This window comes from Arvicola amphibius, chromosome 12 (genome assembly GCF_903992535.2).
Source record: "Arvicola amphibius chromosome 12, mArvAmp1.2, whole genome shotgun sequence".
Classification (NCBI taxonomy): Eukaryota; Metazoa; Chordata; class Mammalia; order Rodentia; family Cricetidae; genus Arvicola; species Arvicola amphibius.
In genome coordinates this window covers 19,979,468-20,005,195 of record NC_052058.2, presented here as the reverse complement: position 1 = coordinate 20,005,195, position 25,728 = coordinate 19,979,468, and the positions used below count along the sequence as shown (strand labels likewise).

General features: G+C 41.6%; 1 protein-coding gene across 2 annotated transcripts in view; it reads left to right on the top strand.

Annotated features, from left to right (window-relative positions):
* Positions 1-25,728, top strand: part of Fmn2 (formin 2) — a 288,272-nt gene that overhangs the window by 12,904 nt on the left and 249,640 nt on the right. For both annotated transcript variants that reach the window (XM_038349911.1, XM_038349910.1), the window contains exon 2: positions 12,495-12,661. In XM_038349911.1, the coding sequence (XP_038205839.1) occupies positions 12,495-12,661 (167 nt within the window). The remainder of the gene's footprint in view (positions 1-12,494; positions 12,662-25,728) is intronic.

Sequence of the window (25,728 nt, the reverse complement as noted above, 5' to 3'; positions counted from 1 at the left end):
CATATGGCTTGTATAAATGTGACTTTGCAAAATGTCTGATTACTAATCCCAGAGAAGGATCTGCTTTTTCAGTGTTGACCATCTGTCCATATGAAGCTGCCATGTATACTTCCATGTAAATTTGAACAGGTGATTGCATTTGTAATTTTTAAAATTATGTTTATTGTGTGTGTGTGTGATCAAGAGTCAACTTAGTAAACAGTCATGTTTTACCATAGTAATTCTGCCATTCCATGAGCACAGAAAGAAAGAAAGCCTTCTCATCTTCTACTGTTTTCCTCAAATGTTGTAGTTTTTATTGTCATGTTTGTTCCGAGATGTTTTATTTTTCAATGCCAGCATGATATTGTTTTCTTCTTGATTCCTCCCGATCCTGAAAGTTTGCAATAAAGAAAAGTGCCTGAGTTTTTGGTGTTGAATCTGTAGTGTGTTTCATTGCTGAAGTGTTTAACAGACCCAAGAGTGTTTTGCTGGAGTCTCTACGGTATAGACTCATGTCTTCTGCAGATAGGGATTAATTTGGCCTCTACCATTTGTATTTGAACCATATATTTCTTTTTCTTTCCTTAGTGCTCTGACTAGCACATCAAGCAAAGTGGGGAGAGCCTGGGCACGCTTTCTGGTTCCTTATTCTGGAGACCTAGCTTTCATTTCCCCTCATTTAGTCTAATGCTGTCTGTAGGTACGCAGGTGTAGTCCTCCCAGCTTTCTTTTCAGGAGTGGATGTTTTTATCAGAAGTCCTTTCTGTACATATTGAGATTATCATGTTATTTCTCTCTCAGTCCAGTTATGTGTTTTATTACTTTTACCCACAACATTGGATTGCTCTTGTATTCTTGGAATGAAGCCAATCTGGTGGTAGTCTAAGATATTTGAAATGTTGAATTTGGTTTGTAATATTTTATTAAGTTTTAGCCTTGTTCACATGTTTGTTTCTTTTTATTGGCTGGCTGATTGTTACACGCAGTTGCAAACTTTACCTGGTTCACTATCAAGGCATCCTGGTTTCCTAAGATGATTTGCTTAGACTCCTTCTCTTCCTCCTTTATAGACTATATTTGAGTCCAGTGATTTTAATTCTTATTTGAACTCTGGAAAAATCTACCTGACCTAAGGTTTTGCCTTTGTCTGTGAAATTCTATACTAATTTTGGTTTTCTCTCTTTTTAGTTTGCCTTTAACTTTGTGGATTATGTCTTTTTAAAGACCCAACTCTTGGATTCATTGATTCCTCATATTATTTTCACTTCATCAATTTATGTGATAATCCTTATTCTTTGTTTTTGTCTTCTTTTTTTGTTCTTCTAAGATTTTGAGGTACATATTGATTTATTTCCTTTTAATAACAATGACTTTTTAAACATAAGTACTCATAACTTTAAACTTTTTCCTTAGAATTGCTTTGTTGTATTTCCAATGTTCTTGTGCTTTCATTTTCATTTGCTTCTTAGAATTTTATGGTTTCCACCCTATTTATTTTAAATGGTCCTCCAATCACTGAAGAGTCTATTATCCAGGGTCTGTGAGGTAATTCAGTGGGTAAAGGCACGTTCTGCTAAGCCTGCTGACATGAGCTGGGTCTCTGAGATTTACATGATAGAAACAGAGAAAGGGCTCCCACAAGCTGTCCTAAACAAAAATCAAATATGAAAAGAAGGAGTAGACTACTTTGCCAGCTGTGGTAGATCACACTTGCAGGTATAACATTTGGGAGGCTGAAACAGAAGGATTGCCCTGAGTTTGAGGCTATCTGGGGATGACAAGTGAGTTCCTGGGCACGGAGTAAGACCCTTTCTGCAATGAAGTGCACTGTTCTATCTCCATGTATTTGTAAAACTCATTTTCATGAAAAAACTATTTGTATTATTTTATGTGTATGTGTATGTTGGTGTGAATATGTACATGCATACAAGTGCTCAGAGATGCCAGACAAAGGTGTTGGATACCCCAGAGCTGGAGTTACAGACCATTGTGAACCATCCAACATGGGTGTTAGTGTTTGAACTCAAGTTCCCTGGAAGATGAGGAAATGCTCTTAATTGCTGAGCTGTCTTCCAGGCCGTATTAATGGGCCTTCAGGTAGATGTTCTGACAAACTGTTCTTTCCTTTCAATTTAGTTCTACAAAGCAATAGATTCTGATAGTTGTTAATCCCTTGCTTCTCTAATCTGCCATTTTACTGCAGGAAGCCTTCTCACCCATTCCTCCCCAGCCCCTTTTGAGCCATCTTTCCTGCCTATGTGAAGAAGGGGTTCTTCTATTGCAGTGGTTCTCAGCCTTGCTAATGCTGTGACCCTTTAACATACTTCCTCATGGTGTAGGGACCCCATAAAATTATTTCATTGCTACTTTATAACTGTAATTTTGCTACTGTTAGAAATCATAGTATAAATATCAGATATGCAGAAAAAGGAGTCGTGACCCACAGGTTGAGAACTGAAACTCTGTTGTTCTCTGTTCTGTCAAAACAATAGCAGCCAAAGTCAACCAGATGAGTGAAGGCTAACCTGGCATGGTGATGCACACCAGCAATCCCAACACTCAGCAGGCTGAACAAAGAGGACCGTGATTCTGAGTGTTGCTTAGGGTGTAAACTAGATTAACAAGGAAAGAAAGGGAAATAAAGAGAAAGAAACAAGCATTAACTGCATCACCTAGGCAAAAAAACAAGAAACTTCTATTGCCACTGTGTGGGAGGACACAGATGAGCCAGGATCCAGAGACTTTCTGCTCTGTGAACTCCAGAACCTATTCTCTGCATCTTGTCTATAAGATCAGGGCTCTTGTGAGCTCAGTGTGTTTTTACTGGTTAGCACAGGCACCATGCTTCCTCTTGACTATGCTCTGAGGCCTTTCTAGTCTTTCATGGACAGTCGTTTCCTAAGGATTTGGTTGTATCTGGTTTCAGCTTCTCTTCCTCCTCAGTTCCTCTAAAGGTATCGAATCCTGTAACTGGTTTTAAACAGACCACTTTAAAATCTGTTCCTGTTTGAGCGAAGGTCATTTGAACTCGGCTGTGAGCCCCTGCAGGGTGCAGACCACATGGTCTGTTTCTTTTCTATCTGATGACAGAAATTTTGCCAAAAGCTTTCCCCAGAGTTGTTGGCTGACGCAGAAGCAGAAGGTCCCTGGAATAAGAATGAGGGTAGCAAAGTTGATATCCAGCTTTGGCATTGCCACTGTCCAGTCTTATGATGCTGGCAGGTTCTGGAAACTTCTCATTTCATAGCTAGTTCTTTGAAGTTTTGATGATAATCCCTACTCTGCCAGGACGAGGGCTGTGGCTCAGTGACTAAGTACTCTGTTTAGCTTGCCCTGTGTTTAGCTTGCCTAACTCCCAGAGTTACCTCTCAGTGCAAAAAAAAAAAAAAAAATCCTTCACCTGCCTGTTTCATAAGATACTGATGGATATTGAATGACTTTTACCCCACGTATGTCTGTTCATAAAACATGACTTTTCCAAGGTTGTGGTGATGCCTGGCTATAATAACAAATACTTGGGAGGTTGAGGACTTGAGATTACTTGAGTGTGTACATTCAAGACCAGTCTGAGAAACATAGTGATATCTTTTCTCAAGGGTGTATGTGTGTTCCTGTACATTTTATATTGCCGCTGGACACAGGTCGAGTCGAGCTCCAGGGCAAAGATGAGAGATTTTGATTCTTGCTTACACAGGAGGATTCCTACATTCAGTGTGATGACACATCTTTCTACGTTTACCCTAGCAGCTCTTGCTGTGTTTGTCTGGTTCTTTGGGTTTTGTTTATTGAGGTAAGAGGAACATTTACAACTAGTGCTTGAATGTATATGACTATAGCTGTGTTTGTTGCTGTGTGAAGAAGCTGTATGCGGAGAGGGAGGGGGGACGGAGGGGTTCAGATTCAGGGGGAGCATTAATGGATTGAGTCCCCAGGCTATCATCAGATGAGTTGTTTTAAGCAGGAGTTTAATAAGCGTAGTAAAATAATGTGTTCTTAATAATAAGAAGAAATAACCTGAAGTTATGGAATCTAACGAGTAGGTCTCGTGGGCTCTTTTTTGTTTGTTTGTTTGTTTTTTGTTTTGTTTTGTTTACTTTTTTAAAGACAGTGTCTTTCTTCATAGGGCAGGCTTCCTTGAAACTCACTATGCATCCCAGGCCAGCTTTGAAATCACAATCCTACTAGCTCAGCCTCCATGCTACGGGAGAGATAGGCATGTGTCACCATGTTTCCCATAAACAAGGTCTTAAATATTGCTTTTAAAATTACCCTTAACTAGATGTAAAAGTAAAATAAAAGTAGCAAATGTGATTTGTATGTTTTGATCTGTGCTTTTTTATGTTTTAAATGATTTTACAATAAACTTATGATTTCCTTCCTTTAAGCTGAACCAAATTCTTATTGACCACATTTACAAGTATCGAGTATATGCTTGGTATCTTTGAAAGAAATAATTAGAAATAATTATTTCTTGTGTGTATGAGTGTTTTGCCTGCATGTATACATGTGTACCATTATGTATGTCAGTGCTCTCTGAGGCCATAATAAGGTGTTAGATCACCTGGAACTGGTGTTACAGACGGTTGTGAGCTGCCATGGGATGCTGGAAACCGAACCCAGCTTTTCTGTAAGAGCAGTGTGTGCTCTTAATCACTGAACCATTTCTCTATCCCCAGCCTTTAAAAAATAGTGTGTGTGTGTGTATGTGTGTGCCTTGTGTACATGAGTACCTGGGAAGCCAGAAGAGGTCACTGGGGTTCTTTGGACCTGGGGTTACAGATGGTTTGTGGGCTATCCACTGTAACTGGTATGTAACTGGTATCAGGAATTCCAGAACAGCAGCAACTGTCTTAACCACTGAGCCCCACTCTGTACTTTAAGAATAATAATAATGAGAAGATTACTAAATAACATTTACTTGTTATTGTTTTTAAATCATTACCAAGATATTAATGAACAGTCGGGATTAATGAAGATGGCTATTTCAAGTTTGGGGATGGGGAAACTGGACTAGGGTTGTAGCATAGGGATACAAAGACTGGTACTCTAGAATTCTGAAGGGCTTTGGGTAGTTCCATAGGCTTTGCAGTTCCCAGTGACAAAAACGACCCCCTTTTTGACAGGCTGTTGCCCACTGCAATGCTGTGCGTATTGTTCATTCAACAGGTGTGGCTTTGGCCAGTTGGTTCTCTTTATCAAATAAATACAGAGTACAGCTCAGTTGATATGAGATAGAATAAAGATGTCAACATCTGAGCACGTTCAGATGTTCAGGATGACTATTTATGACTGAGAAGTTTTCTTCTAGTAAGGGGAGGAAATGAAGGAACAAAGAATCCTTTGAAATGTGAGTCTGTGTCATTGGGGGTGAAGTAATACAAATGGGCCCTGATGGACTACTGGTTCCTAGTCTCAGTCATCCAGTTTGTATAGTTAAGAAGTCAGGGACTCTGTCTGGACTGACAGGCGGAGAACCTGCGTGGGACCAAATTAAGCCCTCTGAATGTGGGTGACAGTAGCTTGATCTGTGTGTGGGGGTCCCTGGCAGTGGGACCAGTACTTGCCTGGCTTTTTGGAGCTCATTCACTATGGTGGGATACCTTGCCCAGCCTTGATACAGGGGAAGGGATTTGGTCCTGCCTCAACTTGATCTATTAGACTCTGTTGACTCCCTAAGGAGGCCTTACCCTCTCTAAAGAGTAGCTAGGAGGTGGGATGAGGGGGCAGTGGGGCATAAGAGAAAGGGAGGGAGGGGGAACTGGGGTTGTTATGTAAAATAAAAAATTTAAATAAAATAAAAAAGAAGTACAGTTGAATTTAGATCTTATCAGGCCAGTCTATCCTCCACTTTAATTTATTATGTAGCCTAGGCTGTCCCAGATTCACTACATAGCCCAGGTTGGTGTTGAGTTTAAAGTCTTAGTCTTTCTGCTTCAGCCTCCCAAGCACTGGGATTATAGATGTCCACCATCATGCCCTGCTCTCCAAGGAATCCTGTCCTGTGATGGATTCCTCAGTCCTCAGCTTCTGGAAGAGACACAAAAGTTCATACCTCTGCCCACTTCCTTGACCAGTTAGATTGTTTTCTCTAGACAGAAAAGAGAGTTCTATATATTCCAGCTGAGACTAGCTGGAAAAGACAAAAGCTCTCCGTTTCCCACCACAATGCCTTGCATTTAGTCTTTGATAAACTGGGTTGTCTCTTGCAAAATTGAATGTGTACATTGTTTGATTTTATTTTTTGGAAATATTTGAGACATTTTTTTTATATGATCAAACAATATTGAATGTGGTGCTTGGGATTCCTCCTAAATCTTGATGTATACTAAGCAGCACATTGTCCCACTGAGTGGCTTCCGGAACTTGCCCTTCCATGAAATCTCTTCTGAGATAGTCGCACCGTGTAACCCAGGCTGGCCGGGACCTCACTGTATAGACCAGACTGGCTTCAAACTTGAGATGATCAAGCTTCTACTTCTCGAGTGATAGATTTAAAATCTTTAAATAGCAGAGCTGAGACATCTCACTATGCAAATCCGTGCCCAGGTAGAAGTCTAATGAAATCCTAGGAATCTATTTTTCAGCTTCATACATTATTGATATTACCAGTATTATATAGTAGTTTCATCCTCCCTTCCCTAACTCTATTGCTGCTTTATAACAGAATAATATAAAATAAATCCTAGGATTATTGTTTTAGCATCAGATACTTCATAATACATCTCAAAAAGAATCCTAATATACATTTTATCCTTTGGTGTTCAATAGTCTTGAAATCAAACATCTGTGGACTACAGATATTAAAAACAAATGCTGTTAGTGTACACATGTAGTCTCTCCTCCTTATTCCCTAGATAATGTCATCACACCTACTTACATAATATCCACATTGTATTAGGTATTACAATTAATATAGAGATAATTGAGAGTATTTCAGGGGATGTAAACACAGTACTTTGAGTGTCCTTGGACTTTGATGTCTATGGCATAGCGTCAGGGACCCTGACGCTAGCCCTCTATGGACACTAAAGGACAGCTGTAGTCTATAATGGAACTATTTGAATATAAATAACTTGACCATGCGGAGTAACTAATGCCTTTTCAGAACTCCGTGTTAGCTAAGATGGACAGGAAGGTTGCATTTTAGCGTGTGATTTGATGCATGGTCATTTATTTTCTGTTTCACAGGGGTTGGTGGTCAGCATGTGTTCATGACTGGTTTTGAATTTGTGATTCAAAATCTCCAACATCAGTAGGCTGCCCTGCCTAGCTTTCTCATTTCTGTTTCAGCTGTGAGCAGTCTCTGGGTATAGAAGTGGTGGCAGCTTTTCCTTTTTTCTTAATTGACTTCTTTTTTGCTCCAATGTGTTTTTGTGTCTTTGATATCCACTAAGTGAGCATTATCCTATCAGGGACCGATACCGACGTTCTTCTAATTCTGTTACTTCCTTTGCATCTTTAGTTTGATGTTTTTTCTCTTCTGAATAGTTTTCGATATTCATTAGATATATTTTATCACTCCATAATACAGTCTCATATAAAGAAAGAATGGATAAATGCTTCATTTTTTAAATTAATTTTTTGATAGCTGTAGATTGCTATCCTAGCATTGTCTAGCAAAAAGAGTTTGATTTTTTCAATATATTCACTATGATTTAAATATACTGAATTCAGTTATTTTCATTTCTTCAATAGAATGATACATAATGGCTATATAACTGCCAATCATGTGAATAAGAGCATCCTTTAAAAAAAACAACTAAAAATTGCCAGGCATGGTGGGATCTGCCTGTAACTCCAGCACTTAAGAGGCTGAAGCAAGATTGATCCCAGCTTAATCTACATACTGAATTACAGGCCAGTGATGGCTTCACAGTGAGAATCTGTCTCAGGAAAATGCAAATGACCCACTGTGATGGCTCAGTATGTAAAGGTGTCTGCCACTAAGCCAAACTGTTTGATCTCTAGGACCCAGATGGTGGTAGGTGAGAACTGGCTGTCCACACGCTGTAGCAATGTATACACACACATGTTTGCAACCTATGGCCATAGGATATTTGGTTAGAGATGTTTCTCTGACCGTTATGACTGGGAATAGGTGCATGTGCCACTGTCATCTAATGATAAGGTCCTGGGCTGATGCTCAGGCATGGACAGACTCCTCACCCACAGCACTGAGTTACTGCAGAATGGGTTTAAATAAGGTGCAAACTGAAGTTCTCAGCAAAAAGGAACACTTGTTGAAGATTAGACAAGGCTGACTGGCTGATTGTAGTGCCCTTGATAAGCATTAACTGCTGCTTCTGTGCTTCATATAACATCCCTGTAATAATCACCAGCCCAAAGGGTAAGGATGTCATCATGTCATCTGAGGCCTGTAGCAGATTTCCCTGCTTGGCTGTCACCTGCCTACCTGATTGTCTCACTAATGTAGTGTGGTTTTTTGTTTGTTTGTTTGTTTTTGTTTAGCTTGCTTGGTTTTATTTTTCCTTTTCTGGATACAGGGTCTCACTATGTGCTATGTGGTCTAGAACTTGCTATGTAGACCAGGCTGGGCTGGAACTCAAAGAGATCTTCTAGCTTCTTTCTCACAGCTATTAGGATTAAAGGTGTGTGCCTCAACACCCAGTAATACCAATACATTTTAAAAGTGCCTTGATTTGTGACTTTCTTTGTTTCGTTTCTGTTACTGTGAAAACTTCATGAAACTATTACCATGTTGGAACATGTTATTTGAGGCAACCAGAATCTGTGTCCTGGTACAACCATTCATAACCGGTCCTTGAGTAAACTATCTCTTGGTGCCTATGAGGTAAGAGCTGCGGATACATATCATAGCTTGGAAACTCTGGAAGAAAGAATTTAGGGCATCACAGAACTGGTATTCAAAGTTTTTTTAGTGCCTTCTCTTACACCCTTTTTGACTATTTGTGGCTTTTGTGCACATTATTGTTTATTCTGCTACATGTGGTCACACACCAAGTCCTGTGCCCTGGCTTTCTGTTGTCATTGTTGTTACATTGCATCTGACTCCAACAGAAGTATGACGGTCATGTGAGAGCTGTTTTCATACTCTTCACATGTGTGGTCATTGTGTATACAGTGTGTGTTCTTCACATGTGCAGTCGTGTGTACAGTGGGTATGATCTTCACATGTGCAGTCATTGTGATCTTATATTAGCCTATTAGTATATGTTACCCACATGGCTTGGTGCCTTTTTTAGTGGGGCAGGTCACATCTTCTTTCTTCTGTGTCTATATTCACAACTGCAGAGAGAGTTTCCTGCTTCCCAGAATTCTCCTGGTCTCATTGACCTGCCTCTACTTCCTGTATGGTTGTCCCACCTATACTTCCTGCCTAGCTACTGGCCAATCAGCATTTATTTAAAACCTAATTGACAGAATATAGACAATTGTCCCGCACCATTAGGCCATGGCATAATATATGTTGTTGAACCGCAGAATGTTAGAAAGGAATGAGTATGAGTACCTCAGAGGTCAGCAGGTGGTGTAGGTTCTAAAGAAAGACCATGTAGCAGCTAGCATCTGTATTATTGATTTGAGGCTTCTCTTTCAAATGTAGAATGCCAAGCAATAGAGAAGTGGGGTCTTAAAGGATTATAGTAGGGCAGATGGCAAAAGAAAGAGTGTGTGCGTGTGTATGTGCATGTGTGTGTATTAGATTTCTTTTTATATTCTAACTAGAATATAAATACATATGTATTATTGAATAGCAAAATAATCTTCTAGACATTCTCCAAGTATTTACCCTCTCCCCCTTCAAGTTAGCGGCTTTACAGGCTATGTGTTGCTCTTATGAAATGTATGACTTGGAATAGATATTTTTTAAAAAGATTTCACAATCATTTAAGTAAAATGGTCAATTACATGAATTTATAGAGGATCTTCAATGGTGTGAAAGGGAGTCACAGAAGGTTTTTTAGAATGATTTAATTTGAGTTAAAGTTGAAAAATGATTTCTTGAGGGACAGGTGACAGGACTCAAGAACTGAGGAGAGCTGTAACTTGGACGAGATCTGTAAGAGTTTTCTGGTTTTTTTTTTTTCTGCTATGGTTTGTAGATGTAGACAAATCTTACACGAATTTCTGAATTTCTAAGTGTTGGTGTGTTAGCAGTCTTTGTTAGATTTTGACCTGAACCTGGAGATCCTTTTTATTTCCCAGAATTGTGGAATCTGTAACAAGATCAAGTACCCACTGGGCAGCTAGGGAGCCTTTTACTTTGGGCCACAATTAGAAATGAGAGATAAAGTTGTAAATTAGATTCTCAGCCCTTGGGAGGAAGAGGTTTTCTTTAAGGCAGAAAAGAAGTGAGGGGCAGGCATAGGCGAATAAAGAGTGTCATGCCTTATATGGGTCTTGTCAGAGGCTTCCCAGGAATTTGAGTGACAGTTCTTTTCTCTCCTTTTATAATATTTCTAGTTACTGCCATGGCAGTTGTCAACTGTCGTGACCCTCGAGGATGGGTCATTTAGCACACGTATGGGAGTATGCTGAAGTTTGAGGTGGTCTGGCAGCTAGTTATGCTGCTGTCTTCTGTCCAGCCAGTTTCTAGTCCACCTGAAGAGGAACTTCTTCTTGGCCTGCAGCCTGTTCTCAATAATACATAAGATTAGGGCAGGACAGAAATTTAGCCAGCTCACCAGAACTCCAGCTCCAGGTATTAGCTAAAAAAGACTAAGGACTGAATCCTTGACTCTCATGCCTGTCTATTTTTAGAATCAAACAGTGAACAATGGAGTCCTGGTGCCCAGGGTGCCCATCACTTTCTTCTTCCAAGGTGATTCTAAGGCACAGGGAAGGTTGAGGCCTGGACCAGAAGGACCCAGTCTTTTAGACTCTGTTGCTAGTATCTTACTGTATTATAGGCATTGGTCAGAGTTTGGAGAGCACACATGGAGATTTTCAGAAATTTGTGTTCTGGAAGAAAGAGCAGGGCCAGGGGAACATGGAAAGTAACAGAAATAGATGTGGTTTATTAAGGAAGAGAAGGGAAGGCACTCAGGAGAGTAAGTGGGCAAGAAAGCTAGAGAGACTCTGGGATCCAAGGCTCTGAACCAAGAAAATATCCATCCTTTCTAGATCTTTACACAGACCCACCTTCTCTAAGTTTCTTCTGTTTATGCTGTTTGGTGATATGTAACCTATGGTCTGTTGAGTTTCCAGTCGCTCCCTGCCACTGGTTTCCTCAATTGCCAATCTTTTAATAATTTTTAGTTTTAACTTTCTTTGAGAATTGGTGACCTCATATGATTATGGAGTGTGTTCAATCTTCCAGGGACTACATCCCTAACGAAAACTAGCCTGTCCCCACTTAGCAGGCATCCATGGATGGCGGATCCTAGGTCAGGGCTTGTGTGCATCTCCCCATCCATGCCAGAACGTTGACTGGCTTGATGTTATGTAAGCAACCATAGCTGCTGAGAGTTTTTGAATACATCAGGCCCTTACTGTCATGCCTAGGAGACCCTGGATCACTCCAGTCCTCTAACACTCCGACTCTTTAAGAGTCTTTCTGCCCATCTTCCTTGATGTTCCCTGAGCCTTCAGGGAGGGCCTATGTTATTGATGTCTACTTTATTTCTCAGCAGTCCACAGACTTTTATTCTGTCTGTCTTGATGCCTCTAGAACCTTCCCTTTCTGCTGTATCCTCCCTCCTCAATGATACTCCTCTGAAGAAATAATCAAATATTTAAACGTATACCTTCTATAGAACTGTTTCCTGTTTTAAACATTCTTTAGACTTTTAATTTTATCATTTCTTTTATGTATATGGGTGTTTCGCCTGCATGTGTGTTTGTGTATCACATGTACACAGTGCCTGCAGAGGCCAGAAGATGATTCCCTGAAACTGGAACCATGGGTGGTTGTGAGCCACTGTGTGGATTCTGGGAACAGAACCAGGGTCCTCTGTAAGAGCAGCCAGCTCTCCTAACCACTGACCCCACACGTAGCTGTCTCTAGGGAGCAACTGCAAGCATTTTTCTGTTTCCTCTTCAGGATGACTTGTGTTTCCTGGCCAAATTTCGTGCTTCTTTTATGGACTGATGCCTGTGCCTGTGCCTCGCTTTTTGCCTTCTTCTCCTGGATGTGAGACAGTGAATGTCAGTCCCTGACACTTCTAGGCCCAAATGGGGGCAGTTTTGGGTACTCACTTCTTCATAGAATCCTCTGGAGGGTCAAAAAAAAAAAAAAAAGAATTGCCTAATTAAATCCTAGAGGGGTGGAAGTTCCTTTTAGGTGGAGAATGTATAGTACGTAACAGAGACTACTCTCTTTTGAGGCAAGAGGTGTTTGGGGACCTGGGAGAGCACATCCCTGAGCCCTTTTATATGTGCTGTCTGCCCTCATCCTGCAGCTTTGTTCATTAGGAATGAACAAGGAGCCTTGGAGACTGTTGCTCACTGGTAATGTTTACTGTCCTCTCTCTGGGGAGTTCTGAGCCAGGTGATCTGCCAGCCACCCTCTAATGACTGTGTTTCTTACTCAGGGCGGACTCTGTTGGAGAAGCTCTTTAGCCAGCAGGAGAACGGGCCTCCGGAAGAAGCCGAGAAATTCTGCTCGCGGATCATCGCCATGGGCCTTCTGCTCCCTTTTAGTGACTGCTTCAGGGAACCATGTAATCAGAACACTGGGTCAAGCTCAGCTCCATTTGATGTAAGTAGGAGAATCCACTTCTGTCTGGCGGGGCGGTGGAGACTGCAGTTGGAGGAGCAGCTGTGATGTGTGTCTGCCCCAATTGCCCTGTACTTTAAAAATAACACATGATGCGAGGCTTCCTCCCCTGGGCCACTCAAGGGCCCAGCTCGTCTACTTCTATATTTTTCTTTAGACTATGGCATTAGATATAGTTTGCAAACTTCTCTTAAACAACAACAACAACAATAACAATAACAAAAATCCAAATAGTCTCTCTTTGTAGTTTTCTAGCCTGATCTAACCAGGACTGATTTGAAGATCTTTAGAAAAATCTTCTTTTTGGTGGAGATTAAACATGCACAGGCAAGTGTTTGTCACCGAACTACACCTCATACATCACTGTTTCTGTGCTGGTCACAGGAATTCCTTCATAAGCTGCACCAAAGAGTAAAATACAAGTCCCAATGGGTCACAGGTTTCCATGGGCACAAGAGCGCTGTGCTTTTTCCCCAACTCATTTGTGCAGTAAACGCTGCCAAGAAGAAGCCTCTGCCGTTACTTGGGCCTCCACTCAGCAGCACTTAATAGTGTGGAGTGCAGAAGGCATGGTTGCAACTCATCATGAATACCAGCACAGCCGGACTAGCATCTTCCAGACAGAGTGTTAACTTTCTCAGGTATGCGGTGCGTGTGTGGCGTGGTGCTGGGAAGCATGCACCTAACCTGAGACAGGCAGGAGTTCTCATCTGTGTATCTCTCATGAGAAAGCTGGGGGTGGGGAGTCTGGTTGGATCTTTTGTGCAGAGCCCAAGAAAGGAGTGTTTGAGGACATTGGATTCTGACCACATGGGTAACTACAGTTTTTCCAGTATTGCCAGACAGACCTCAAAAGGCAGGGAATATGAACAGATGCTGAACCTCAAGAGCTGGTAATAGAGCCAAGTATGGTGCCTCATGCCCATAATCCCAGCACCTGGGAGACCAATGCAGGAGGACCAAGAGTTTCAGGTTAGCCTGAGCTACACAGTGAGGTTTTGTCCGCAGAACCAAAGAGTATGAAAAGGTGATCCCACAGAACTAAGTGTCCATGCTTGCTACTCTCTTCTTCCTCTGGGTTACCAATCCTAACCTCTGTTCTTTCGTCATCTCTCTCTCTTTAGTATGAGCAGAAGAACCCTCATAAACTATTCTGATATTTCAGTTTTGGTTTGTGAGAAACCTTTCTAGATCTTGAAACTATAATAAACCAAAAAGAACAGGACCTGTGGGCCTTCTTTAAGATTTATTTTTATTTTTTATTCAAGACTTCTAAATGACATGGCAGCTAATCACTGCTAGGTAGACCCTTTTCCTGTGGAAAGAATTTGATAACTTACAGTCTCCTCTCTGTGGGAACTGTGTGATTCTGGAGACAGAACCTAAGGACTACAGTGTGGTGTGCTGTAGAGCTACATTCTGGCAGATACCAATATGGAAACTTGGAGATATGGTAAATACAATAAAATAGAAACACTAGCTATGTCTGTATTGCACGCAATCATCTATTTATAGCAGCTGTTGCTGTCTTCATCAGAGCAGCTATGACTACTTGCACCTTCAAGATATAACCTGTTGATGTTCCCTCATGGAGGAAGGGGTGGGGGCAGGGACACGTACTTTCACCCGAGACTCCAGCCACTCTTCCCAGCTGTGTAACTCTGACCAAGCTTCACATGGTCTCGTGGTCCGGGGAGGTGCTAGACTACAGGATGTATGCAAGGTTAACTGAAGGAATAGGGAAGTTGTCATCAGGCTGCAGTGAAGGTTTTCAGTGATGTAGGTGTTTGGGGAGTCAGTCCATCCTGCTGAAGCACCGCATCCCTGGATCTGTAAGAACACACGATAAGGCCACCAATTTGCCATGTTGGACATACATGGAATTGCTATTTTGATAACAATGCTATTGTCATTGTTGCTCTAGTGGGGATGAATAGCCACAGGATCGTGAATTTGTTCATATTATCCCAGGAGAACTTCACATAACAGTCTGGCACTTGCTTTTTGATGAAAACTATTATTAACTTTATTTTCCTAATGAAAGCTCAGAACTTAAAATTCTTTCCACTCAGTAAGTATGAAATTGGAATATACTGAAAAGACAAGATAACCCTATTCCTCCATTTAAATGTTTGTATTATTTACTTATAATTGTGATAGTGGGGGATAAAACTCAGGTCCCCAAGCATGTCACCAAAGAGTTCTAGCAATGAGCTACATCCTTTACCTTTCTCTTTTTAAGTTCTTACATGTCGCCTTACTCCATCCACCCTGGTGTTGGACAGACCGAAAACACGTCTTTATGCTGTCTTGGAAGGTAGCTAAATGTCACATGAAAGTAAAAAAAACAAAACACATAAACTAGGGATTTCATTCCCCAGGTCGAAGGGATTGTTTTCTTCCTGGCAGTATCCTTGGCTGCATACTACCTCTCTAATCCAGGCACCAAATGAACACAAACAAAGAGGAAATTAAAAGGACTCTCATGGGAAATGTTGTTCCATATTCTAAAATAGCAGATCAGAAACAGCGCCAGGGCTTAGTGAATACAGACTCAAGGATTTTTTTCCCTCGAACTACAAAGGAAGCAAACATACTGGACATTATAGAGACTGAGGTGTCAGTGGGGAAAGGGAGGGGATGTGCTCATCTCCGGGGAGAGATATTTCTGATAATTAGTCTCTCTGCTGATTTCTAGAAGAGGGTTGTTGTGAGCATTTCCAAGGAACAAGTCTCCCAGGGACAGTTCTTTACAAGACGGAACACAGTAGAGCTGGGTGTGTACCCGCCACTCTTGCTGTCCCCTGGTCTTACAGCAGCATCCTAACCATCTCTGTTTAGACTTGTGCATTTGTTGAGATGGGGAATCTTACTGATGCAGTTTAGGAATTGACCTACTTCAGCTAGTCATGTTAGTCTCTGATTATCCTGTATCTTTTCAGGGCTGTAGAAAATATAAAAGGAACAGCACATTTTCTTTCACATTATTTGATAAAGGCTTTGTGAATTTTATAAGACACATGTAGTTTTGAGCATCCTTGTTAAGTCACTTACAAACGCTAAGGAAATTTATCCTATGTGCCTGGTGTCGATAAAATTCAGTATAAAATGATTCAAATGGAAAGGAAAGCTTCATTAAGACAACAGCCCAAGAGGGAGGGGTGAGCTATGAGTACAGGTCTAAGATCTGTGTGGTGTTTTGGATGAGAGTGATCCACATAGGTTCATATACTGAATGCTTGGTCCCTAGATGCTGGAGCTGTTTGGAAAAGATCATGAGAACAGGACAGTCTTTGGGGGTTTGACTTTAAAGTTTAAAAGCCCATGCCATTTCCTATTATTTCTCTCTCTCTCTCTCTCTCTCTCTCTCTCTCTCTCTCTCTCTCTCTCTCTCTCTCTTCCCGTCCCTGTCTCTCTCCCTCTCTCCCTCTCTCTCTCTGTCTTTCTGCCTCATGGTGGTTTTCTCAACATGTAATCTCTTAGTTACTGCTTCAGAACCATGCTTGCTGGCCTGCTGCCATCCTTTCTGCTGTGATAATCAAGGACTCACCCTCTCAAACTATAAGCAAGCTCTTAATTAAATGCTTTCTTTCACAACTTGCCTTGGTCTTGGTGTCTTCATGTGTGTGGGGGCCACAGAAATGGGTCCGCTCTTCCTTGACTGAAGGTCAGAGAGTTAAGCCTACGCTTGCTCTTTCAAAGTTACTGACAAGAAGTCTGACTTAAGGAGTGACTACAAACAAGATATCCTGACTCAGGCTGTGGTTACTTGATGTTTTGAATATTAAGACACCCATAGAGGTAGATCTGCTCTATCTTGACCAAAGGTCAGAGAATTCAAGCCTATTTCTACCCCTTCATTTTAAAACAAGAGGTTTGACCTGAGGAGCGGCTGCCTACAGGATACTTGGCTGAAGGTGTATTCACTGCATATCCTGCCTAAAACATCAGAATGCTTAGCTCAAGAAATGTTGGCTTGCTATCTCAAGTATTGAAGCAAGTGATTATTCTGTTTGTCCTTTGTGTCTTATTAAATCAGTCTTTTGCCTTCCCTTTTTTTGATTGGGGTATATAAGCATATGGAAAATAGATGTGGGCACATTCAGTATTCAGTATTCACTGGCTAGTCCTCCCGGTTCTATCCTATGTCTCTGTATTTCTTTCATATCTCTGTTCCTCCTACCTAATTTTCCTAATCCACACACCTCTACCTTGGAATGTAAAACCCATTGAGACTGGACCCTGACACATGAGAATAGAAAAATAACTAAAACATTTTATAATTCCAGCATTTCAGAGGCTGAGCTAGAGGATTCATGAGTTTAAGGTCAATGTGGGCTATATAGTAAAATCATGTATTAAGAATGATTACAATTATAGAGGAAAGAAAGCAGAGTGTTCAAATCAGGGAGAGGTAGCCTGTGGTACGAAAGGATCGTGTACAGAAAGGACAAAGACAAAGACACCACCCAAGCTCCCACTCTGGCCTACTTAGGCCAGTGACATGGACAAGTGTTCTTGGTCCTGACTGGTTAGGTTTACATGAAGGGCTTCACTATGCCCGTTCCTGATTGGTTAACATTTATAAGTGTCTACAGATTGATAAGATCCTGGAGACAAAATGAAACTTTCCAGAGGAGAGCAAGCTGTCAGGGAGCCATGGCTAGGGCTACTTGCTGGAGCCACTGGAGTCATGTGGTGCCCATTCTTTTCTGTTGCATCTGCCTTCTGTTCCTCTGCATGTCTTAGTTATCCCATCAGCTCCTGTGTGATGACACCCTGTCCGTCTTTTTGTCTTTGAATTTTAGTCTGATCTTTGTTATTATTTCTCATTCACTATATCACTTAGTGGCAGCTTCTTATCTTCAATCTGCTCATACAAGGAAAGTTTTACCCTTTGAAAGGTTTTGTTTCATTTTTAATTATGGGTGTATATGGGTGTTTGTGTGGGTATGTGCCCATGAGTGTAGGTGCTCATATCTCTCAGAAGAGAATGTCAGATCTCCTGGGGTTGGAGTGATAGGTGATTGTGAGCTGCCAGTGTGGGTTCTGGGAACTGAACTTTGGTCCTCTGCAAGAGCAGTGACTGTCTTAACCACAGAGCCATCTCTTGAGCCCCAGGTCTACTCTTTCTCTCAGGACACTATTCAGAATTACATGCCACCCCTGTAGTCACCATGGTCATCCATTCACGTCTGCAATTCCCCTATAATATTACAATATTATAATTAATTGTTCACCCAATAGTGTCCAAATGCAAATCAAAATTTACGTGAAGGTGTTCCCCTGAGCTGTATGATTGTGTTTACTTTACAGGCCTCTTCAGAGTGCTTAAGAGCAGAATCTAGACTTAGATTTCGATCCCATCTCTTCCTGGTAGGAAGAGATTATGTTTATCCAGGATCACATTAAAATTTTTCAATGATCATATCTTGGCTGAGAATTATCTTAAGAACTAAATGCATTTAAGGAAGAAAGCATCTAACACAACAATTGGCCCATGCTTTTTACCCTATTGTTCTATAAATTGTTAAAGAACCTTGCTTAGCCATTCTACGAGTATGCCTTGCTTTGGGCAGAACAGGGTTGTAAGGAAGGTGACTGAGGACATGAAGAACTAGAGAATGCACTCAGTGAATCGTCTTGAGCGATCAAGCATTACTATGTCCAGTAATCGTGAAAACACATGGAGAGATGGAACACACGATGGACTGTGGACTTGAGCCGTACATGGTCTGAGAATCAGCTTTGTGTTGGGTCTCTGTTTGTCTCTGTATCCTTTCTTAGGGAAGTGAAAGACTAGGAAAAGCTACAGGAGTGACTACAAGTTGTGGAGGGGAACACAACATGCTCACCTGGTATCATGATCCTGACCATTCCGGAATCACTCCCTTACACTGACCTTTTCTGCAGAAGGGTTACACTCAAGTATGACTGTGTTGTTTAGCTCTCTGTTTGTGCGTGTGTGTGTGTGTGTGTGTGTGTGTGTGTGTGTGTGAATGTCGGGGATACTCTGTTGACGATGCAGCATGGAGGGATGAAAGGTTCCTTTTTAAAATAATGCTTCACCAAAGAATAAAGATGGTTATTTTATTTGGTACTGCTAATACCAGGAAAGGATCCCCAAATGGTTGAATATCGATTTGCTATATAACCTTGCTCCTGTCTTTCACAGAGCTCTACTTCATGGGGAGTTAGATGTTCTTAGATGTGTAACTCTAATGTGGGGAGGGAGAAGGATTGCCAGTGGGAAGGGATAGTCAGTAAAAATCCACAAGAAGAAATTTTCTGACTGTTTTCCTCAAGAACCACTTTTCCATCTGACTTTATTTTAACTTATTAAATACATTTATTCTTTCTTTTTCTTTTTCTTTTTCTTTTTTTTATGGTTTTTTGAGACAGAGTTTCTCTGTGTAACAGTCCTAGCTGTCCTGGAACTCCCTTTGTAGACCAGACTGGCCTTGAACTCACTGAGATCCATCTGTCTCTGTCTCCCAAGTGCTTGGATTAAAGGTGTGCGCCACCACTGCCCAGCTAATTTGATATCTTACAATGTATCTTGTGATCCTAAAAAGTTACTAATACAGGGCAATTTTTCCCAAGTTAAATTATGTGTGCTTCAAAGAATGAAGCCAAGTTGAGACATCTTGATATATATCCACATATTTCCCTTAAAAAATAAATGTAGAGAGTCTAGGCCCGGTCAGCCTTGACTAGCCAGGAGTTCACTGTATAATCCAGTGTCTTAGAGTTTCTGTAACTGTGATGAAACGCCATGACCGAAAAGCAAGTAAGAGTAAAGGGTTTATTTGGCCTACACTTCAATGTTGCTGTTTGTCACTGAAGGAAGCCAGGACAGAATCAAATAGGGCAGGATCCTGGTGCAGAGGCCACGAAGGGATACTGCTTACTGGCTTGCTTCCCATAACTTGCTCAGCCCACAGTTTGTATAGAACCGAGGACCAACAGCCCACAGTTGCACAACCCACTATGTGCTGGGCCCTCCCCTATTGATCACTAAATGAAAAAAATGCCTTACAGCTGGACCTCAAGGAGGCATTTCCTCAGCTGAGGCTCCTTACTCTGGAGACTCTATAGCTTGTGTCAAGTTGATACATAAAGCCACCCAGAAGACCCAGGTTGGCCTCGAACTTGCAACAGTCTTCCTCCTGCAGCCTCCTCTGAATGTTGGAATTATAGGGAGCTGCCACACCTACATTTTATTGTATGTTGTCATTTTTCTGCTTTCTCTGAGTTTGGGAAATAGTGGTGCTTCTTTTTATCCCTTTCATTCGTTCTGCTACCACTCAGTAATGCTCCTGACTGCATCCTGTGGTCTTTACTTCTGAGATTATCATGTATAAGAATGTTTTAAGCTAGGTGTGTTGGTTCAGGTCTGAAATCCCAGGAAACCGATACAGAAGAATTTCCGTGCGTTCTGGGTCAGCCTGAATTATAGTGTCAGTCCAGTCCAAGTTGAATTACAGTGTGAGACCCTGCCTTAAAGAAAAGAATATTTTGATTTTGTAGATGATTTAATAAATTTTTAATATATGCAGTTTTATTAATCTTACATAAGAGAGGAAATAGATGTGTTTTTTTTTTCCTCCATTGTTATCAATCCAGAAGTATTACTTCAGGGTAGAGGGACAGTAAGTCAGTAGTAGAGCACATGGCGGATATGTGTGAAGTCTCCTGCATCCAGAGAACATGTGACCTGATGACTTAGGTGATCACATGACACAGCACGGGATGATGTGGAACAGTATGGCTTCATACTCACTCATCTTCTATGGCCTAGGTCGCAATATCTTATTAGAAGGAGGCAGGTGCAACCAGGCAGTGTATGGTATCCTCTTTCCATCTCAGGTTCCTGATTGTTGTGGTATGAGTGGAAAATGTCCCATAAAGGCTCATGTATTTGAACACTTATTAGGATCAGTACCCGAGCACCACCAACCAAAAGGGTTGTGAATACAGAAACATCAATTGCTGCTCTACCTCTTTAACGATTGTGCTCTGTGCCCAGTGCCCACGCTGCCTTCAGCACTGATACGGATGGAGAAATGTTCCCCAACTCTGAGTTCACTCAAGTTTACACAATGAAGAGGGGTTTTTGTTTGTTAGTTTGTTTTTGTTTTTGTTTTTGTTTTCCAAGACAGGGTTTCTTTGGTGCCTGTCCTGGAACTCGCTTTGTGGATCAGATTTGCCTTGAACTCACAGAGATCCACCTGCCTCTGTCTCTCAAGTGCTGGCATTAAAGGTGTGTGCCACCACTGCCTGGCTACACAATGGAGTTTTAAAAAATACGTTCTTCATCAAAGTTGGAGGGAAGTATATGCAGAGAGAAAGGGGTGCAAAGGGATGGACAGGACTGATAGAGTCACATAGAAAAGAAAGACAGCACATCGTCTCCCATGTGCGCTCTCTCTCTCTCTCTCTCTCTCTATATATATATATATATATATATATATGTAATATATTATATTGTATTATATAAATATATTAGACACAGAAGCAGATGGGGACTCTGTGGGGAAGAAGGGTAACAAGGGTGCGAAGAAAGGGTCTACCGAGGAAAAGTGGTAAGAGGTGGGTTTGAGCAAAGTATAATGATGTGTAGCTCAGGGATGCAGGCCTGTGTCATAATGAAGCTCATTATTCTGCATGCTAACTAAACGTTTCTTTGTAAAGCAGGAATGGTTCAAACAACACATTGGGGATACACTTTTTAAAGCAGTGACAGGCTTTCTTTGTGTTTGCTCATTTGAGAGGCCCATGCTGCTTCAGATACACACTTTGGCTTCCGGAACTGGTACTTTGAATCACCCATTTGGCATACATACAGTGTGTGGTGGTTCCCTACGGTGACTGTGGGTGGTGGACGCTTATTAAAATGGGTGATTCAGCCCAACTCTTCCTTCATGATTTTCTTCTCCTCTCCTTGCTGGCTATGCCTGAGTATCCATCACTTCTGTGCAGGAAGTGTCTTCCTCATGCTTTTCTCTCCATCGTCAGGATGTGCTACCGCTGGGCTTCTTCCACTGAAGGGTAGAATCGGGACACAGTGACTAAGAAGCAACCAACCTGTGAGGTGCTCATAGGTATTCCTTCCTAAGCCTTACTGGACTTCGGAAACCTGGAAGATTTAGTGTATTTTTGTTGTTGTTGTTGTCTAGATGAGGGGATGATGAAAGTTTTATGCTAAGAGTCAGAGAGAGATAGTATTTGAGAATTTAGGAACTATCTTACAGACTTTGTCAAGTCACAATCCTGCTTTGACGTGCATTACACAGACAATACACAGTCTATAAATGTGGCTGTATTGATTAATAAAACTTCCATTTACAGGTGGGGCTGGAGGCAGGTAGGGCAGACTTGGCTTGCGAGCTGCAGTTGGTTTACTCTTGGCATACTATTAAGAAGGTGAAATTATTCAATGAATTTGACTTTTTTCTAATGAGACGTTCACAAAATATTTATTGGATCGAAACTTAGGGCAGTTTGTAAGTGGAGAAACTGCTGTGAGCTTTGCCTTTCCCTTAGAGGGGAGTGCTCCCAGTGTCTTTAGAAATGGATGGAGCACAGGGTGATAAGGTGATGAGTAGCGGGAACCCAATAGGGAATGTAAGGTTAAGGACAGAGGAGATGAACATTAAAGACTGATAGCACTTCCTTTAGCTTCCTTTAGTTCTGAAGAAGCAAAAAAAAAAAAAAAGGAAGAAGAAGAAGAGAAAGAAGAAAAAAGAATGAGCTATAAATGCAGGTGTCCTTTTATGAAAGAAGAAGTTGACCTTGAATGGGATAGGGGAGCACAAAGAAGGGCACAGATGCAGCCATCGTTTAATATTCATGGCTAGCAGCTGGGGGAGGACTCCCTCACTCCATCCCCTGTGAGTTAGGTGTCTGAGCAGGCTTATAAGAGGGTACAATTTCTGTGGAAGCCCTTTGCTTTGGACATACTAAACTTGAATAGGATTTAGGAAGATGCTTTTGGAGAGGCCGGCAGTGACAGATATGTCTCTGGCCTTGGCTGATTTGTGTCTGGCAAAGAGGAATCATTCAACTGATCCTGAGTTGAATGAGCATATTAGCCACTTTGCTCACTGTTGCAATTGCCAGAGACCTGCTTCGGGTGGGGGGGGGGTGTTCAGGTTCCAAAGAGGATGTGTGGAGTTCGCAGGGGATCTGGGTAGAAAAGGAGGAAATGGACAGGAACTAATGGCGAATTGGGATGGCTGCCAGCAGCATTTTATTGAGAAAAGATTACACCTTTTATACTGTATAGTTGCATAGTAGGTAGGATTAACTGGGAGACAAGGGGCACAAGAGCTGGGGTGTGGCTTGAAGAATCCGGCATTGGCCTTGACAGTAGGCGTTAGCCAAGTGCTAGTGGAGGGCTGTAAGTGGCTCTTGTAGAGATAAGAATGGTGGCTTTATCAGGCAGGAACTCTCTTCGAGCTCTCTGCCTGATCTTGGGATCTTGGGAAAGGGACTTCTGAGGAGCAGACACCCTAAAACAGTTTCTTTGTCTTACTATAAGGGCATGTTCTCTTTATAACGCTCCTTAAAGGGAAGGTACTGATATCTTCCCCTTTTTCCATTACACCGTACCATTCTGATTTCTCTTTGTTTATTAACTGAACTCTTGCCCTTAATGGCCTCAGGCTCTAGATCTAAATTGTGGGCAGTTCGTCCTTGGGATCAGGTGTGTCTAGTAAATCTCTAACTTTCCTGTTCTTGGTGTAATTAGGAGGGTATATTGTGAAACCTCCCACCTGGGAGGGGGATTTTTTTTTTTTTTACAAAGAATCATTTTGTTTAGTAAAGCTAGCATTGTACACATTTTAATCCTTTACCAAAGCCCATGAAAATTTTCCAGAAAGGAAAGGCCTTAATAGTGAGGATACTCAGTGCTATGGGTCTTTCTGGTGTTTATAGGATCCTATATGCAGAACAGGTGATATGTGACAGCTTCCCAGCTGAATGCCTTGGGGACATTTCTCCTCTGTGCTGCTTGCTGACATGAGGGTGTTGTGGTAGAGATATTCATGGATTTATGTTCGCATCTTTCCACAAAGTCAGGATTTGCTGAGTAATAATAGTTTCTCAAACCCCATGTGTTTGCTTGTTCTTTACCTTGTAATTCCTATTTACCTGATTGAGTGACTGTTGGCCATCACAGGTCTTTTCAGTCTAATTTTAATTAATTAATGTTAGCTCTCAGATCACATGCTATACTTCACAGTAACAAATATTTATAGACTGTCTACAAACAGCCTAAAGAAGGTGAGGTATTCAGAGATGCCTTATTGGAGGGAAAGGCAGAGAGCCAGTAAGATGTGGTTAGTGCCATGTGGGCATGATAAGGTATTAAGGAAGTCACCTGGGTACCTGCTGGAACTCTTCAAAGCTGAGCCAGTTGGATGAAGATTGGCGGAAGGTTAAGTTCAGGGAGAGTTCCTAGGTTCCTTCTGCTCCTGAGGGACAGTCATCTGAGTGGGTCCGTGCATCGATAGAGACCATGTGGAGCTGAAGTCCAGGGGAAGATCCAGAGTCTTGTGCCTGTTAACTGTTTGACACAGTGTGATGGGTGGATGACAGGTTCATCAGTGCCACTGTGCCCAATGTCGGGCTTCTTACCTGTTGTGAATGGGAGAGGGACCAGCATCTTTCGTGGCTCTAGTGTACTTGCTAAGTTTATGGGCCTGGTTTTGCTCCTGTAGTTTTGGTGATTCTTGTGCCCATGTGTTCCCCATTCACTTAGATTCGTAGCTGCTGTGTGAGCTCTCAGTGGTGTGAGTGAGTTCTCAGTCCTCTTTGTGCTTTCTACTGGGTCAGTGTGGGTCATTTACTTGCCCAGTGGAAGTGTAGAGTCTGCTTCAGCATGCACACTCAAAGTGGAGTCAGGTGCTGCCTTGTGATATGAAGTCATTGCATGGGTAAGTCGCAGGCTAAAAGCTCCTGTTTTAAAGTATAGTGAGACAAATGAATGAAAATGCATAGGGAAACCCATTATTTCCTATGCTACCTTAGAGCAGTAACCGGGAGGACCTGAGTTCAGATCCCCAGGACTCACATAGAAAGCTGTGTGTGGCAGTTTGCCTAAAAGCTCAGAATTAGGGGTAAGGGTGGGACAGTAGAGACAGCCGTTCCTGATCCCCAAAGCTTACTGGCTGACCTAGCTGAGTCACTGAGACCCAGGGTCAGTGAGAAATGCTGTTTCAAAAATAAGAAACAAACAAATACATAAAGTAAGGTGAAGTGTGATCAAGTAGACTATCGTCCCCACTCCATGCACAAACATTCATACCCACAGAAACAACTGTATATAAGCCACACATACAAAGATTAATAATAATAATAAAGTTCGGGCAGTGGTGATGCACACCTTTAATCCCAAAGGATTAAACTTGAAAGGAAAGGCAAGTGGATCTCTGTGAGTTTGCTCTACAGAGCTAGTTCCAGGACAGCCAAGGCTGTTATAGAGAAACCCTGTCTCGATCCCCATAATATTAATTATAATAATAATTGTAATAATAATAATAATAATAATAATAATAAATGTCATTATTCCACACAACATGGGGTAAGTTAGAATAGAATGCAGCTTGATTTATGCACAACATTTTTCTTTTCTTTTTCTTGAAAAAAACTATTTATTTTATGGGCATTGGGGTTTTGCCTGCATGGATGTCTGTGTGAGGGTGTCAGGTTCTCTAGAACTGGAAATACAAACAGTTGTGAGCTGCCCTGCCTGTGGTGCTGAGACTTGAACCCAGGTCCTCTGGAAGAGCTGTCAGTGCTCTTAACCACGGAGCCATCTCTCCAGCCCCTGCACAAAGGTTTTTAATCTGTGGTATTGCCAAATTCATACCAGCAGACCTCTCAGGGTACTTAAAGAATTTCCTGTTTTAACTATTTAAAGACATTTGTCTACACAGTAAATGGTTCATTTTTTTTTTTTTTTTTTTTTTTTTTTTTTTTTTTTTTTTTTTTTTTTGGTTTTTCGAGACCGGGTTTCTCTGTGGCTTTGGAGCCTGTCCTGG